We start from the raw sequence: 17673 nt of genomic DNA, 5'->3' as shown, positions 1-17673 counted from the left end.
AGCCATGGTTTCAGAAGACTAAAATGGCCTACATTTTTACATGGATTAGGGATGATCATTAAGCCAAATATGTCAATTTTTTTTTATTTTATTTTTTTATTGGCTAAGTGGTCCTTGATTTGAAAGAAAAAATGTTTGAGAAACAAGTTAAGCCATAATAGTGAATGCTCACAAATTGGGCCTATGTGATAGGGTTCAGTGTCAACGTTGTTAACCTAAAATTGAGAAGCACAAAACAGATATTTGGAGTCTAACTATGAACTGGGCTACATTATTTAATTCAATTCAATTTTACTTTTCACATAAAAAAAAATGCAAGAAGCATAATGCATATTGAATGCTTTATATAATAAAGTTATTTACAGCACTGCCTTCCATCCATAATGCAGTAGTCCTATGCCTAGATGTCACCCACCCACAACATTTTTTTAACTGATTGGCTGGGACAATATATCGATGCATTTTGAATCGAGAAATTATTCTGGATCGATTCCAATTTTTCTGAATGCATCGCGATTCTCTCTCGAATCAATTCTTAGTTTAGTTTTTAACAGCAGATGCCACTGCGTGCTTTAGATGCCTTACACACACCACTTGAACCTACTATAAAATAATAATTAATAAAGTTCGAAAAGGTTGAAGCGAAGTACAAGGGTGTTTGCAGTGGCGCGTTTACATTAATCTCGCGTCATAAAAGCAATATATCAATTACATAATCAGACTCAGCAGAATGCACGAGCGCTCTTCGTCGTGAGCATTTGAGTGTTCTTTTAAAAACTAGCCTAGAGCGCAATGTGCAAAAACTAAGCTCAGAATCAATTCACAATGCATTCGGAAAAATTTAAATCAATCCAAGAATTGTGACGCATCGATATATTGTCCCAAATATTCATTAGGAAATAACAAAAACACATGAAGCATTTTAACATATTCAAATAATTTTAAATGTTACTTTTAGAGTCTTACCTTAAAGTGCTACAGCAAGTCTTCTGCCGTTGAGGGGCTCAAAACTGAGAACCAAGATAGCGAGACCTGACAATCGTGTTCTTGTCCACAGCTTTATCGTCTTTGCCCATGCTTGCCATTTCGCAAACTGCCGTGGTGGCGAACCATCAACGCAACGCGTTCATCAATCACTTACTCGTATGTCACCTATGGAATGATGCAGGTTGCACCTACGAAGTGCTGCCCCCAAATGTTACGCTGGTCAAATTGCGGTTGAAAAAATAAATAAAAATGACGAGTCGGACATGAAATTTAAGATCCCACATGAAATTTAAGACATTCATATGGAAAATTCCAGGATTCAAGACATTTTCAGACCTTAAAAATCGAAAATTGTATTTAAGACATTTCAAGACTTTTTAAGGACCCGCGGGGACCCTGTAATTACTTTTTTCCTGAAATTTGTAACTTAACGCGTTCGTTTCGTGCTTAAGTAATCAGTAACTTGTTATTTAAAAAAAAAAAGTAATCCGTTATTTTAAGGAAAGGAAAATCCCGACTGCAGCCTGCTTTTTGTCAGACAGTAGTCCTAGGTCTACTGTGCCACCTGCGGATGTACAGTATCAGCGGAGCCGAAGCTCTGTGATCGTAAAGTCAATGGCTGTGATGCGTCTGTGCCCTGCGCCTGACCCTGTGTGTGTGTGGGTTTTTTTTTTTTTTTTTTTGAACTCCCGGCAAGATAGCAGAGAGGACAGCGTTTGGTTTATGGAAGTACGCACATTATTTTCAATTTGTCAACGAAAAAGAAAAGAACATAACGGTAAAATGCACACTCTGCTTTGGTGAAAAGCTTCTGTCGACCGCCAAAAATTCTACCTCAAATTTAACGCTACGTAAATGTACATAGTAAATGTAAGAGGACTGTGTTAAAGCGAATTTAGGCTTATGACTGTGAGTGACACTTTAATAATAATTAGTTCGGCTAGTAAGCGATTTGTCATTTGCCTGTGTGGCAATGAAGGATTTAATTCGGTTTGTTATCATTTTTGTTTGACAGGCAGCTGTTAATTTCTGTTAGATCATTGGCTGGCTGGTTGTTCATCATTTCTAAATGGATTTAAATCTGCAAGCCTGTTTAAGGTTGTGTTTACAAGTAAGCATACTTGTACTTTGATAACTGCATTATTTAAAGTTAAAGAAAAATCAGGAGTTATATTGTGGTGCTCATAATATACAGTAGCCTAGGCTACCCGGGCTGGGTAACGTTAGGTGCGAATTTTGATTAATAATATGTTCTGTGATAATAAATAAATAAAACGCCACGCGGAATAGCCTATTGCTGACTGTCTTTCCTGTTATTGATATCCTGCAGTGTTAATTTAGTCGGATGACTGACGTTATTCATTGTCGGGAGTCACGACTTCTAGGTGCATTTAAAGGGGCCGGGGGCTGTGTCTGTTATGTGTGAGCCGCTGCAAACGGCTTTTAATTTTTGGTAACGCATGAGTACTCTAACGCGTTACTTTTATGAATAGGTAACGCTGTATCATAACTGATTACTTTTAATTGATGGTAACGTTGTAACCTAACTACCTACTTTCCAAAGTAACTATACCCAACACTGATCCTGGTTGATAAAAAGTAAAGCCCAAAGGGTCTTCTTTCCAAAGAATGATGTGTGTAACACACTGAAGTAAGGAACTGTAACAATGTTAAGTTAGGCAGGGCACTTTCAGCTGAAACCCATAATGAGGGGTGCTGGCTAACAGGTTAAATTTAAATGAAATTTAAATTTATGCATTTAGCAGATGCTTACATTGAATTCAGGTTAACTTTAAGATTAAACCCTCCCTTTAATACATGAGTTTCCCAATATGAGTTGAATTACTGAAATAAATGAATTTCTCCTTGACATTCTAATTGACTGAGAAGCACCTGTATATATATATATATATATATATATATATATATATATATATATATATATATATATATATATATATTTCACACCGTTGCAATCAAAATTATTCAACCCCTTTGACCTGCAAGGCATTTTGATGTTGCGAACAAACTTTTATGCAAACAATTTAACAAAGGTGTGGCAGAGTGGGTAAGTTCCCTCCCTTGTAATTAGAATGACAGCCTATCAGAACATGGTACTGCTGAAATAAAGGCTGCAATTAGGCTACCTGGGATGTGTCATTTGCTAGCTCCACCCTTGGTGTGTGTGGGTTCTGCTTAAAGCTGGAATATCATCTGCTTTGCGGTGGTATGTAACCCCTCTTTCACACCGCAAGCATGAGCGGCGCGTAAGCAGCGCATATTTTTTTTACGGTGTTGATGTTAATCAATGAGTGCATTCACATTGGGACCAGGACCAGCGTGTGAGCGTCAAGCAGGAGCGTCGCGTGAACAACAGTGCAGCGGGGGTTTCGGCGTCCGGTCTCTGTGCTGCTCACGGTCAATTAAAGTGAAAGCACACTTTTTATGGATAAAAAAAATATTTGTGATTCCCAAACAAGGAATTCTTGGAATAAGGAATAAGGTCTTTTATTCAATATTCTCTTCACAATATCCCACAGATTTTCTATGGGGATCAGGTCAGGAGAGTTGGCAGGCCAATTGAGCACAGTAATACCATGGTCAGTAAACCATTTACCAGTGGTTTTGGCACTGTGAGCAGGTGCCAGGTCGTGCTGAAAAACCAAATCTTCATCTCCATAAAGCTTTTCAGCAGATGGAAGCATGAAGTGCTCCAAAATCTCCTGATAGCTAGCTGCATTGACCCTGCCCTTGATAAAACACAGTGGACCAACACCAGCAGCTGACATGGCACCCTAGACCATCACTGACTGTGGGTACTTGACACTGGACTTCAGGTATTTTGGCATTTCCTTCTCCCCAGTCTTCCTCCAGACTCTGGCACCTTGATTTCCGGATGACATGCAAAATTTGCTTTCATCCAAAAAAAGTACTTTGGCCCACTGAGCAACAGTCCAGTGCTGCTTCTCTGTTGCCCATTTCCTGCACACGCCTGTGCACAGTGGCTCTGGATGTTTCTACTCCAGACTCAGTCCACTGCTTCCGCAGGTCCCCCAAGGTCTGGAATCGGTCCTTCTCCACAATCTTCCTCAGGGTCTGGTCACCTCTTCTGTGTTTTTTGGCACACTTTTTCCTTCCCACAGACTTCCCACTGAGGTGCCTTGATACAGCACTCTGGGAACAGCCCATTCGTTCAGAAATTTATTTCTGTGTCTTACCCTCTCACTTGAGGGTGTCAATGATGGCCTTCTGGACAGCAGTCAGGTCGGCAGTCTTACCCATGTTTGCAGTTTTGAGTAATGAACCAGGCTGGGAGTTTTTAAAAGCCTCAGGAATCTTTTGCAGATGTTTAGAGTTAATTAGTTGATTCAGATGATTAGGTTGATAGCTCGTTTAGAGAACCTTTTAATGATATGCTAATTTTCTGAGATAGGAATTTTGGGTTTTCATGAGCTGTATGCCAAAATCATCAGTATTAGAACAATAAAAGACCTGAAATATTTCAGTTGGTGTGCAATGAATCTAAAATATATGAAAGTTCAATTTTTATCATTACATTATGGAAAATAAAGAACATTTATCACAATATGCAAATTTTTTCAGAAGGACCTGTACATATATATATATATATATATATATATATATATATATATATATATATATATATATACACACACACACACACACACACACACACACACAGTGCACGGTATTTCCCGCCAGAAGACTGACTACACCCACACAGACAAACATCCCAGGAATGAAACGACATGACAAGTGCAGTGTAATTGTATGAAATGCCCAGGAAATGGATCCTGCTTCCTCTATTCTCTTTAAGGTTTGTTGGAGATGTTGAAGATGCTCTGCCCAAGAATTGCTGTGGATTGCCACGTCATCCATGTACACCACAGACCAGTCTTCACAGCCTTGGAGTACCTTGTCCATCAGCCTCTGGAATGTGGCTGCTGCCCCATGAATGCCAAAAGGAAGGACCATGAATAGGAATAGTCCTAGAGGTGTACGGAATGCAGTGTAGGGTCTGGACTCAGCGTTAACGGGTACCTGCTAGTACAACTTACACAGGACTAGTGTGGTAATGTACTGGGCTCTTCCAATCTTTTCTTGCAGATCATCCACTTTTGGCATGGGGTATGCATCAAACTTAGATTGGGCATTGAGCTTTGATTCAGTTGATGCAGACACGCAGGGATCCATCTTTCTTGGGGACGATCACCATTGGACTGCTCGCTCATTGAAGGCTTGATTACTCCTAGCTTATTCATAAGCTTGATCTACTCCTTCAAGGGTTCCACCAGCCTCTCAGGCACCCAGTAAGGACATTGGCATGATGGTGATGGATCCGAGAGGTGGATGGTGTTTTGGGTCATCTCAATCTGTCCAGGCCTCTTGACAGAACAAAGCAGTAAACTGGCTCAGGAGGTGCTGCAGTTCTTTTCTTTTGGAGCCTTCTGGGTGATTTAGACTCACCACAGACAGCTGTCTTTTTGCATCCTCTGAAGCCTCTTCCTCGTTTATCTCACTATTCCTCACAAGAAGTGATGTTTTCTGTTCCTTACCGAGTGGTACCTTACACTCCTTTAGCAGGTTCACTTGGTTAGGTCTGCCTGGTCTTGCCCTTGACTGGATGCTGAACTTCATATGTGACTGGCCCCATCTAGCTGACCACGATGTATGGCCCTTGCCATTTAGCCAGTAGCTTGCTTGTTGAAGTTGGCAACAGGAGTAATACCTTCTGCCCAGGTTGAAACTGTCATAGTCTGACATGTTGGTCATTCCATCTTTTCTGCACTTGTTGCTTTTCTTGTAGGTTTTCTTTGGCTTGCTCTCTGTACTGCTCCAGACGATCTCGCATCTCTAGCACATACTGCACAATGATATCGCTCGTTTGCAGCCGAATGTTCATAATTGATTAATGGACATTATGCAATTATATGTAAATGCTAATTTTTCACAACCGAATGGGCTCAAATGCAAATTTGAAGCTCAATAGTATTTGTGGAGAAACACTTACAGTACAGTCATAAAAACAAACATAATGTGTTAATTTACAGTTGTGTTCAAAATGATTCAATCCCCCAATGCTGTAAAGGGTTTTAGGGAATTTAGTGTACATTTGTAATTGTATTCAGAATGAAATCCTACAAGGACTTCTTAAAGAACCATATGCTACTAAAATTAAATCAATTGGTTTTGTAAAACAGTACTAAATATTTATTTTGTGAATTCTTCATTGACACAATTATTCAACCCCTTAAAGACTACCACTCTGAAGAACAGAGGTTCATTGAAGTGTTTTCAATCAGGTATTGTGGATGTCAGGGAGCAGCAATAAAGCCTAATAAGCACCAGTTAGGCAGCTTTAAAATGACTGTGATACTCAGCTCCTTCTAAACATTTACTGGTGTGGATACAAACATGGTGAAGTCAAGAGAATGGTCCAAGAAAACAAGAGAAGAGGTGATTACTCTTCACAGGAAGGGCAATGGCTATAAGAAGATTGCAAAGATGTTAAACATACCAAGAGACACCATAGGAAGCATCATACGCAAATTCAAGGCAAAGGGCACTGTTGAAACGCTACCTGGTCGTGGCAGAAATAAGATGCTGACTTCGACTGATGTTCGCTACCTGAAGCGTAGAGTGGAGAAAAGTCCCCGTGTGACTGCTGATGAACTGAGAAAAGATTTGTCAGATGTGGGTACTGAAGTTTCTGCTCAGACAATACAGCACACCCTGCGTACTGAAGGCCTCCATGCCAGAACTCCCAGGCGCACCCCCTTGCTGTCTCCAAAGAATAAGAAGAGTCGACTGCAGTATGCCAAAAGTCATGTGGACAAACCACAGAAGTTTTGGGATAGTGTTCTGTGGACTGATGAAACAAAATTAGAACTGTTTGGGCCCATGGATCAACGCTAAGTTTGGAGGAGGAAGAACAAGGCCTATGAAGAAAAGAACACCTTGCCTACTGTGAAGCATGGCGGGGGGTCAATCATGCTTTGGGGCTGTTTTGCTTCTGCAGATACAGGGAAGCTTCAGCGTGTGCAAGGTACCATGAATTCTCTTCAGTACGAGGAGATATTGGATGACAATGTGATGCAGTCCGTCACAAACCTGAGTCTTGGAAGACGTTGGACATTTCAACAGGACAATGATCCCAAGCATACCTTCAAGTCCCCTAGAGCATGGTTGCAGATTAAAGGCTGGAACATTTTGAAGTGGCCATCACAGTCATCAGACTTAAATCCGATTGAGAACCTCTGGTGGGACTTAAAGAAAGCAGTTGTAGTGTGCAAACCTAAGAATGTGACTGAACTGGAGGCTTTTGCCCATGATGAATGGGCGAAGATACCCGTAGATCACTGCAAGACACTTGTGTCAAGCTATGCTTCACGTTTAAAAGCTGTTTTGACCGTAAAAGGATTTTGTACTAAGTACTAAGGTTGAATGTCACTTGGGGGTTGAATTAAACTGATAATGATGTGAGCACAGACAAGACATTTGTGGTTATTTCATTATAAATGTTATGTTATATTTGTCTGACCTACACGTGCCTCTTTGATTTAATTGTAAGCAGGATGACTGAATGATCAAAATCAATGTAAAACCAGCCAAAACAATCAATTTCAGTTGGGGTTGAATAATTTTGAACACAACTGTAGGTGTCAGCTACAATGTACACCTTATACATTTTCAAGATTTATTCAAATAAATTATAAATCACTTAGGTAGAAACAAGGCTCGTTTCAGGCACATTCCTGTTATTTTTATCTTCTTTTTTTTTCGTTAATAATGTGTTTTAATGTGTGAAATAATTTCACCACCACCAATGCATCTAATATTCTCTGTGACATTCCAGGTTCCCTTATGAAAATTTACCATGGTTTTAGCGAGAATAAAAATAATTATTATTAACTCTTGTTATCATTCTTGATTTTTTCAAACTACTAACACTTTGCATTTTTTAATTATGCCTTATGTGTGTCCAAAAATTTTGTATTTTCTGTTTCAGCTGTTTGATCGCACTGGTGTCTCGTGCACATTTTCAATGGAAACAGCAGTTGTTAACCAGACATTCAGCGTTAGCAGCGATCCACTTACTCCACATATTGTTAATTATGATTTTTTTTCCATCGATACTGAAACACACGTATACAACAAAGCCTAGAGCACATTCCCCCGATTTCAGTGAGACTCCATGTAATTAAGTACTTCAGCCCTCATGTCACCAAGCATATAACATACCAAACAAACGTATATGCAACCCAGAAGGACATCAATATCACGTTCACCACCACTGAAGATGAGATGAGGACCTTTGTGGCCATCCTGCTCTATATGGGGATTTCTGAGCTGCCCTCCTTTGATGACTACTGGGCAATGCAGACAAGGGTCCTTTAAGTTTCAAACCTCATGTCATCTAAGAGGTTCAGACTGATGAGAAGGCTTGTCCACTTTAATTACAACACCATCGACAGATTATTCAAAGTCCGGCCACAATTAAACCTCTAAGGTTACTGCCTTCAGGAGTGAGCCACAGACCCCTCAAGCAGTCTGTTGATTAAGTTATGGTTGCCTTCCAAAGGAACCAGATATAATACATCAAAAACAAGCTGGACAAATGGGGATTTAAGTTGTTTGCCAGGGTTTCAGAAGATGGCTTTATACATGTGACCTGGTATTATACTGGGGAAAAACTATGCTGAAGTCCCATGGTGTCCCCATGACGTCTGAACAACAAGCCATGGATGACACCAGCCAGATAGTGTCCGTCCTGGCCAGCACCATGTCCTCCACCATCACAGCCATCTTTGCGGACTTCTTCTTTCACCAGCCTGGAGTGCGGTTCCTCAAAGATAAGAACTGCAGGTACACGGGGACAGCCAGGGACATCAGAACAGGCAAGCCTCCGTTGAAGTCCATCAAGGATATGGAGAAAAAGGCTGTCGCTTGTGGTGTGCATGACTACATCATCAGTGATGACGGGACCCTGGCCCTCAGGTGGAAGGACAATAGGGTCGTCACTCTGCTGTCAACATACATGGGAGGGGAGCCCATATACTCAGTCTGCCGGTACTGCAGTGACACCAAAAGGAAGGAACCAATAAGTTGTCCTGCTGTCATCAAGAGCTACAACGCCAACATGGGGGGCATTAACAAAAGTGACATGCCAGTCCACCTCTACTGCATGCACATGAAATCCAATAGGTGGTACATGCGGATGGTTGCATATGCAATAGATGTCAGCCTCATGAATGCCTGGATCATGTACAGACGGGACATCAAGGCTCTTGCTGTGGATGGGCTATTGTTAAAGAACTTCTGGATCCAGGAGTTTAGGAGTTGCAGCAGCCAGAGGCAAGTTATGTCTTGCCTCCGAAGGAGTTCATAATTTTCATGTGCCCTTAGCACCTCTGTTGATGTCCCCATACCTGTCTGGGGACACCACAGCCACACCCCAGATGCTTTTGTGCGGTTTGACATGTCCCTGTTCCATGCCCGTCTACACCAACAGCCAGACCTGCAAATAGTGCAGCAAAGAAGGGTAACATTTGAGGTGAAATATGGTCAGCAGGGTCTTCAAGGTACATCTGTGCCTCAATGCTGAACGCAACTGCTTCATAAAGTCCCATGAAGCATGCAAAAATAAAAATTAAATCAAATTTATATGTTTCCTGTAATTATTTATATTTAATATATGTTTCTTATATTTTAAATGTATATGCTTCTTGGAAAAAATAAATTATGATAGACTGGCAAGGAACCATATATATAACCTTAATTTCCCTTGATTTTTTTAGTCACAAAAGCTTTGAAGTATATTGATAACGTCTAATAACACTCCAGAGTTGAAATTTTGAATTATCCAAGTATTTCAATGAGTGCCCTATAAAGGGTTATGCCCCATTATCGACCCACCCTTGAGAAACTCCGTGGAGCCCACAATTTCTCCAAACTGGTCCTGTGGATTGCCTATAACCTCGTTTAAATCAGTCAAGGTAAAGAATGGTAGATGGCCTTCATCACCCCTTCTGGACACTACGAGTACAGCATTAAGTTGTATGGACTATCTAACACCACCTCTATCTTCCAAGGCTTCATGAATGGGGTGTTCCAAGAATTCCTCCACAAGTCAGTCATAATCTACATCGACGATTTCATAATATATTCCCAGAACCTGGCCAAACATCACCATCACGTGAAGAAGGTCCTACAGAAGCTAAAACACCATCACTTTCTGAAGCTGGAGAAATGAGAGTTCCACCGCTCCACGGTTCAGTTCCGTGAAGGAACTAAAGAGGTTCTTAGTATTTGCTAACTTCTATCGACGCTTTATTCAAGATTTCAGTCTACATATTGCGGCATTAACCTCTCTCCTTCGAGGTAAGCCCAAGTCCCTGCTCTGTTCCAAGAAGAATGCTTTAAGCATGGCTCCCATCCTTCGCCACCCGAATCCTGAGTCTCTGTTTGTGGTCGAAGTAGACGCTTCCACCACCAGCGTTGGAGCCGTTCTATCCCAGCAGTTTGGTGAGCCTCCATACCTCCAGCATTACACTTACTCTTACAGGAAACTGACCCCAGTGGAGCAGAAATACGTACTTGGGAACAGGGAGCTGTTAGCGATCAAGCTCACTCTGAAAGAATGGAGGCATTGGCTGGTGGGAGCTAACCACCTCTTTACGGTTATCACAGATCATAAAAATCTTCAATATCTCTGTGAAGCATATAGACTAAATCCCTGGGAAGCCCGTTGGGCCCTGTTCTTCGATTTCACCATAGAGGTTCAATATTTTTATTTTTCATATACATTATTATATAGAGCATATATAACCAGCAGTGAAATGTCACATTACCCACCGCCCTGGAAACTGCAACTGCAAAGCTGATGCTCTCTCCTACTCATTAGCCGCATTTCCACTGTCTGGCCAGTGTGAGCAAGGGCTTAAAACAGGCTGGGTGGGGCTAATAGCCTCAGGCCTGGTGGGGCTAATAGCCTCATAACCACTCCTTAAGCCCCAGCTGGCCCACTTTGGCCCAGGAAGGTAGGATTTATGTTCCCCAATCCCAGCGACAGGCAGCCAACGGACCCTCTCACTTCTCTAAGCTTGGTACTGGTGGCCCACTATGTCTCGGGATGTCCGCAGTTGCTCAGTCTGTGGCATGTCTTCCACTCCATGTCAGCTCCCGGCAGGCAAGCTGGTACCCCTACCTGTTCCTCGGTGGCCCTGGTCCCATTTGGGAATTGACTTTGTGACTGACCTGCCCAACTCTGAAGGTAACACATCTTGGTGCTTGTGGATCGATTCATTAAGGCCTGTAAATTAATTCCCCTCCCAGGATTACCAACTGCCCTGGAAACAGCTGAACACCAATTTACCTACACCTAGGCAAATTATAGGCCCATTTAATGTCTAAAATTTTATAAAAAGTTGTCCTTGCTCAATTGAGCTCCTTTCCGCAATAAAATGATCTGTATGAATAATTTCACTCAGGTTTCAAGCCCCACCATAGCAAAGAATCTGCACTTGTTAAAAATTACATATGACTTGCTTCTTGCATCAGATCAAGGCTTCATCTCATTGCTAGTTTTACTTGATCTTAGTGCTGCGTTCCACACCATAAAACATGACATGCTAATAGATTGATTACAAAACTATACAGGTATTCAAGGGCAGGCTTGAAGATGGTTTAGATGTTCACGCTTAAAAACGAAGGGTGATAGGGCTTTTTCTATTGCGGCCCCTCGTCTCTGGAACCAAATTCCACTGGACATTCACCTTGCACCATCTATCATAACTTTTAAAATGAAGTTGAAAACACATCTTTATTCCCAGGCATTTTTTTAAATTGAATTTTATCTATGTTTCATTGTTTTACTGTATAATCTGTTTTTTTTTCTGTTTATTTTATGTTTATCTTTGACTATGTTCAGCGCTTTGGTCAGCTTTGCTGTGATAAATGTGCTATATAAATAAATTTCACTTACTTTTAGATCCTACCTGTCCGATTGCAACCATTTTGTTTATTTCAATGGGGAGTAATTTCATTTATCACCAGTAAAATATGGAGTGCCACAAGGATCTGTCCTAGGTCCTCTTCTATTTTCAATATACATGTTGCCCTTCGGTAATATTATTAGAAAATATGGGATTAGTTTCCACCATTATGCTGATGATACTCAACTATATATCCAACGAGACCAGATGAAACTTCTAAACTAAGCCAACAGAGTGTGTTAAACATGTAAAAGATTGGATGACTAATAATTTTCTCCTGTTAAATTCAGATATTACTTATTTGACCAAAAAACAGTACACAAGATCTAGTAGACTACAGTTTGCAACTAGACGGATGTACTGTTACTTCCTCTACAGTCAAAAATATGGTTGTTATATTAGACAGCAACTTGTGTTTTGAAAACTATATTTCTCATGTTATTAAAACAGCATTTTTCCATCTTGGAAACATTGCCAAGCTACGAAATATGCTACTTGTCTCTGTTGCAGAACAGCTAGTTCATGCATTCATGACCTCTAGACTGGACTATTGTAATGCACTTCTAGGTGGTTGTCCTGCATCTTCAATAAACAAGCTACAGGTCCAAAATGCAGCGGCTAGATTCCTTACCAGGTCAAGAAAATATGATCACATTGCCCAAATTTTACAGTCTCTGCACTGGCTACCTATTAATTTCCATATCAGTTACAAATTATAATTACTTACACCCTCAGATGATGCTAACCCTGAAACAACATACAGAACTAACAAATATTGCTACTTACTATGAAGTCAGATAATAACTGCTGTTAATAGTGTTCATTGCCTGGCTGACTATTTCTTGTATTAATTTTTCTGAAAATACCTGTCATATGCACATAAACTGACAGTCACCACTTATAAGCTACTACTAAATATTGTAGAAACGTAATTTTCTGTAAAGTTGCTTTGCAATGATTTGTATCATAAAAAGCGCTATAAAAATAAACTTGAATTGAACTGAACCTATTCAATCATGACTTACGCAACTTAGGCTTACCTGAGGATATCTTGTAATACCAGGGTCGGGTATACAGTTCACTACCCCTAACTGGTGCTCAACCACTCTCTACTAACCGGTCTCTTCTATGTCCTCAGATAACCCTGCGACAATCTCCAGTGACATTCTTATGCTGACATTCTGTGTGTTAATCTTCAGAGCTCTGGGAGTGATCCTTCCAACAATTCAACAATACCTTGTCACAAATCCACATGTAAGTAAACTGTTCACTTGCACTAAACCTTCCGACTTTATCTTGGTTTGTGACACCTAGTGAAGGCTAGTTACTTGAATTTAGCTAAATGCTAGGTAAAGACATAACAGACATTGCAATTTGGGTGCAAAACATGAGTTTATCTTCTCCACACATTAGTATAGCATTGTGTATCATTAAACAGAATATTCCTTGAGACAAACATCAAGAGGTTAAAATACTTCTTTTATCAAAGCAATGCAATATAAACAAATTAAATCGTGTTCCCTTATGGTATTCAAATTGACCCCTGTACACTTGTTGACCCCATATCCAAGCTTATAATCACACATACACCAAACCTGAGCCTAACCTTATACCTGCATAAGTGTTGTGCATTAACAGAAGCTTTAATCATTGAATAACACCTGTTAAAACCATTCGTAGATTTGATGTGAGTCATTATAAAGAGAAACTTTCTAATAATAATAATAATGACTTAGTAGCTCATAATAATAACATACTTTCCAAATAACCAACAAAATGTTCTGTCACTAATTGTGGCTGTTAGGAAACTGTCTTACACAGAAGTGACTTTATTGCTCAGTGTCTGTACTGTATGGATCTTCATGTGTAGCTTTAGACGACTTTTAAAAGAGAAGCTCTTTCCGCACTTATCACACTTGTGAGGTTTCTCTCCAGTGTGGACCTTCTCGTGTGTTTTCAGGTTTGATGACTGAATGAATCTCTTATCACAGTGTGAACACTTGTAAGGTTTCTCTCCAGTGTGGATCCTCTGGTGCAGTTTTAAATAGCTTGCTAAAGTCTTTCCACACTCAAAGCACACATGTGCTCTCACACCAGCATGTGTTTTCTGATGTGATTTTAAACTTTGCAGCAGTGAAAAACATTTTCCACATAAGGAACATGAATATGGCTTCTCCCCCGTATGAACTGCCAGGTGTTTCTTCAGGGCTCTTGACACAAGAAATGTTTTGTCACATCGGTCACATGCATACGGCTTTTCTCCAGTGTGGATTCTCATGTGAACATCAAGATTGCTTTTCACTGAGAAACTCTTTCCGCACTGATCACACATGTGAGGTTTTTCTCCAGTGTGGATCTGCTCATGTCTTTTCAGATTTGCTGACTGAGCAAATCTCTTGTCACAGTGTGAACACTTGTAAGGTTTCTCTCCAGTGTGAATCATCAGGTGCTGTTTTAAATGGTTTACCAAAGTAAAAGTCTTCCCACACTTGAAGCACACATGATCTCTCACAGTGTTGTGTAATTTCTGATGTGATTTTAAACTTTGCAGCAGTGAAAAACTCTTACCACATAAAGAACACAAATGTGGCCTTTCCTTTGTATGAACTGTCAGGTGTTTCTTCAGAGCAGCCAACCTAAGAAATTTTTTGCCGCATTGGTCACAAGCATGTGGTTTTTCTCCTCTGTGGATTCTCATGTGAACATCAAGACAATTTTTTAATGAGAAACTGTTTCCACATTGATCACAAGTGTATGGTTTTTCTCCAGTGTGGATCCTCATGTGTCCTTTTAGGTTTGATGATTGAGTGAAACTCTTTCCACATTGATCACATGTGTATGGCTTTTCTCCAGTGTGGATCTTCATATGGACTCTCAAATGTTTTTTGCTAGTGAAGCTCTTGCCGCACAAATCACATGTGTGTGTTTTCTCTCTGCTGTGGATCTGCTCATGTGTTTTCAGATGTGCTATCCAACTGAATCTCTTATCACAGTGTGAACACTTATAAGGTTTTTCTCCAGTGTGGATCCTCTGGTGCTGTTTTAGATGTGTTGCCCAAGTAAATGACTTCCCACACTCAAAGCACACATGATCTTTTACACCAGTATGTGTTTTCTGATGAGACTTTAAACTTTGCAAATGTGGCTTCTCTTTAGTGTGAGCTCTCATGTGATTCTCAAGACTTTGTCCGTTTTTTAAACTCTCTCCACACTGAAGGCAGGTGGAAGATTCTTCAGTTCTTGTTTCCTTTAAAAAAGTAATTTTAGGATTCGAGTGACTCAGAGGTTTTTCTACAGGTTTGACATGATGTTTCTCCACTTCATTCTCTTCTTTGGGGTCTGAAATGAAAGGGAAAATTTGTATTTTCAATAAACCAAAAGACAGGAATATTTATTGAAACTCCATAAAAGTGAGCCCTGATGTTATAGCAGAAAACAGACAACTTAAAAAAGACTAAAATTTGTATTACTAAAAAAGTAAATTATTTTGATGCATTTTTTGTAATTAATTGTCCCTTACACTTTACATGAATGAGATATTGAACTTTTAATTATTGTTTTTTAAATCATTACAGGCTTATGTAGTCTAGTGTTTCTAGCTGAACTCAAAGATCTAAGAGTTTTTCTCTTCACCAAAAGGCCTATTTCTCTCAAATATTGTTCACAAATCAGTCTAAATCTGTGTTGGTGAGCACTTCTCCATTGGCGAGCTAATCCATCCACCTTACAGGTGTGGCATATCAAGATCCTGATTCGACAGCATGATTACTGCACAGGTGTGCCTTAGGCTGGCCACAATAAAAGGACACTCTTAAAATGTGCAATTTTATCACACAGCACAATGCCACAGATTTCGCAAGTTTTGAGGGAGCGTGAAATTAGCATGCTGACTGCAGGAAGTTGTTCCCCATGAATTGAATGTTCACTTCTCTACCATAAGCCGTCTCCAAAGGTGTTTCAGAGAATTTGGCAGTACACCCAATCGGCCTCACAACCGCAGACCATGTGTAACCAAACCAGCCCAGGACCTCCACATCCAGCATCTTCACCTCTAAGACCAGCCACCCGGATGGCTGCTGCAACAATCGGTTTGCATAACCAAAGAATTACCATCTCAGGGAAGCTCTTCTGCATGCTGCTCGTCCTTATCGGGGTCTTGACCTGACTTCAGTTCATTGTTGTAACTGGCCTGTGTGGGCAAATGCTCACATTTGGAGTCATCTAGCACTTTGGAGAGGTGTTGAATCCCCTTTTTCACTGTACAGGGCAGATGGCTGACAGTGTGTATGGTGTCATGTGGGTAAGCAGTTTGCTGATGTCAGTGTTGTGGATCGAGTGGCCCATGGTGGCTGTGGGGTCATGGTATGGGCAGGAATATGTCATGGACAACGAACACAGGTTACATTTTGAATGTAAATATAGATATGGTGACAAGATCCTGAGGCCCATTGTTGTGCCATTCATCCACGACCATCACCTCATGTTGCAGTGTGATAATGCACGGCCCCATGTTGCAAGGATCTGTACACAATTCCTGGAAGTTGAAAACATCCCAGTTCTTGCATGGCCAGCATATTCATCGGACATGTCACCCATTTGAAAACCAAATCAACTGACAATAAGTCAGACTTACTGAAATAAGCCTGACTTATTTGGTAAACTAGTTTTATGAAACAGCCCCATGTTGCCCATTGATGGCAAAAAGTTGCCCAGTGTATAATCAGCGAAACTGATTATATTTGAGGACTTTGCATTTGAGGAAAAAAACATGTTATGTAGCCTAACCGTTCGTTCTCCATTAAGGATGCTTTTAAAACTTTCACAGAGACATCAAACAGAAAACACAAAGCCTCTCTTTGAAACGAATTTAATTTTGTATTAATTTTATCTTAATTTTAATCCATGTTTCATTATTTTGTATAATCACAACACGTTCAGACATGAACCGAAACTCAACGTATAGGTAGCCTAGGCTACTCGCCTCACAGACCTAAACAAATTAGAAATATCCTATATCTATTATCTACAGAAAGCTTGAAATTTTTACTTTTAAACAGAACCATTCACAACTAAATAAAAGTAGGCTATAAGCTAATCCGTAAGAAATGCATTTTTCTCCGGCGCATTCACTACTGCGAAGATCGCGAGTCAGTGTCAACTTCATCTTTGCAGCTGACACAGAAACACTTGTTTATTAATAAACAATTCAAATATAATTTTTTTTTTACAGCGTTTAGGTGCCGTTTATATGAACGCGTCATCACTGCATGATAGAGAGACACACGCAAGGTCTCTCCCTCTCTGCCGTGCGCTCGCTACATGGTTTGCATGCGCGCTTTTGCTCGCTCGCTCTAGATTCGCAGGAGATTTTAACTAATTTCCAGACATCATAACATTACAAAAGGCAATTGTAATTTTTTTTATTAATATTTTGGTATGATGAACATTCACCCGCCAGTGTGGCGGATAGCCTTTTGAGATTTACTCGCCAAACAGATAATCTAACCGCACTTGGCGGGTGTTAATTTCGGACCCTGGCTGCGGGCCAATAAAAACTGCCATAGTTTGGACACCCATGATATAGAACCCGGTTAGATGGGGATGCAAAAATTTACTACCTTTTATTACTTTTTACTGGCATTAATTTGGCATAATTTAATTTACTACCTTT

General features: G+C 40.3%; 1 protein-coding gene across 5 annotated transcripts in view; it reads right to left on the bottom strand.

The window, feature by feature from the left end:
• Window positions 1-17673, bottom strand: part of LOC127952711 (gastrula zinc finger protein XlCGF57.1-like) — a 62343-nt gene that overhangs the window by 41845 nt on the left and 2825 nt on the right. The window contains exon 3 of one of the 5 annotated variants that reach the window (XM_052551412.1): window positions 14639-15341. The exons of 2 other annotated variants lie outside the window; for them this stretch is intronic. In XM_052551412.1, the coding sequence (XP_052407372.1) occupies window positions 14639-15341 (703 nt within the window). Of the gene's footprint in view, window positions 1-13375; window positions 15342-17673 lie in introns of those variants that run through there. 2 more of the 5 variants (XM_052551405.1, XM_052551404.1) reach the window with 2 other exon arrangements.

Source organism: Carassius gibelio, chromosome B3 (genome assembly GCF_023724105.1).
Source record: "Carassius gibelio isolate Cgi1373 ecotype wild population from Czech Republic chromosome B3, carGib1.2-hapl.c, whole genome shotgun sequence".
Classification (NCBI taxonomy): domain Eukaryota; kingdom Metazoa; phylum Chordata; class Actinopteri; order Cypriniformes; family Cyprinidae; genus Carassius; species Carassius gibelio.
This window is presented reverse-complemented; position numbering and strand designations above follow the sequence as displayed.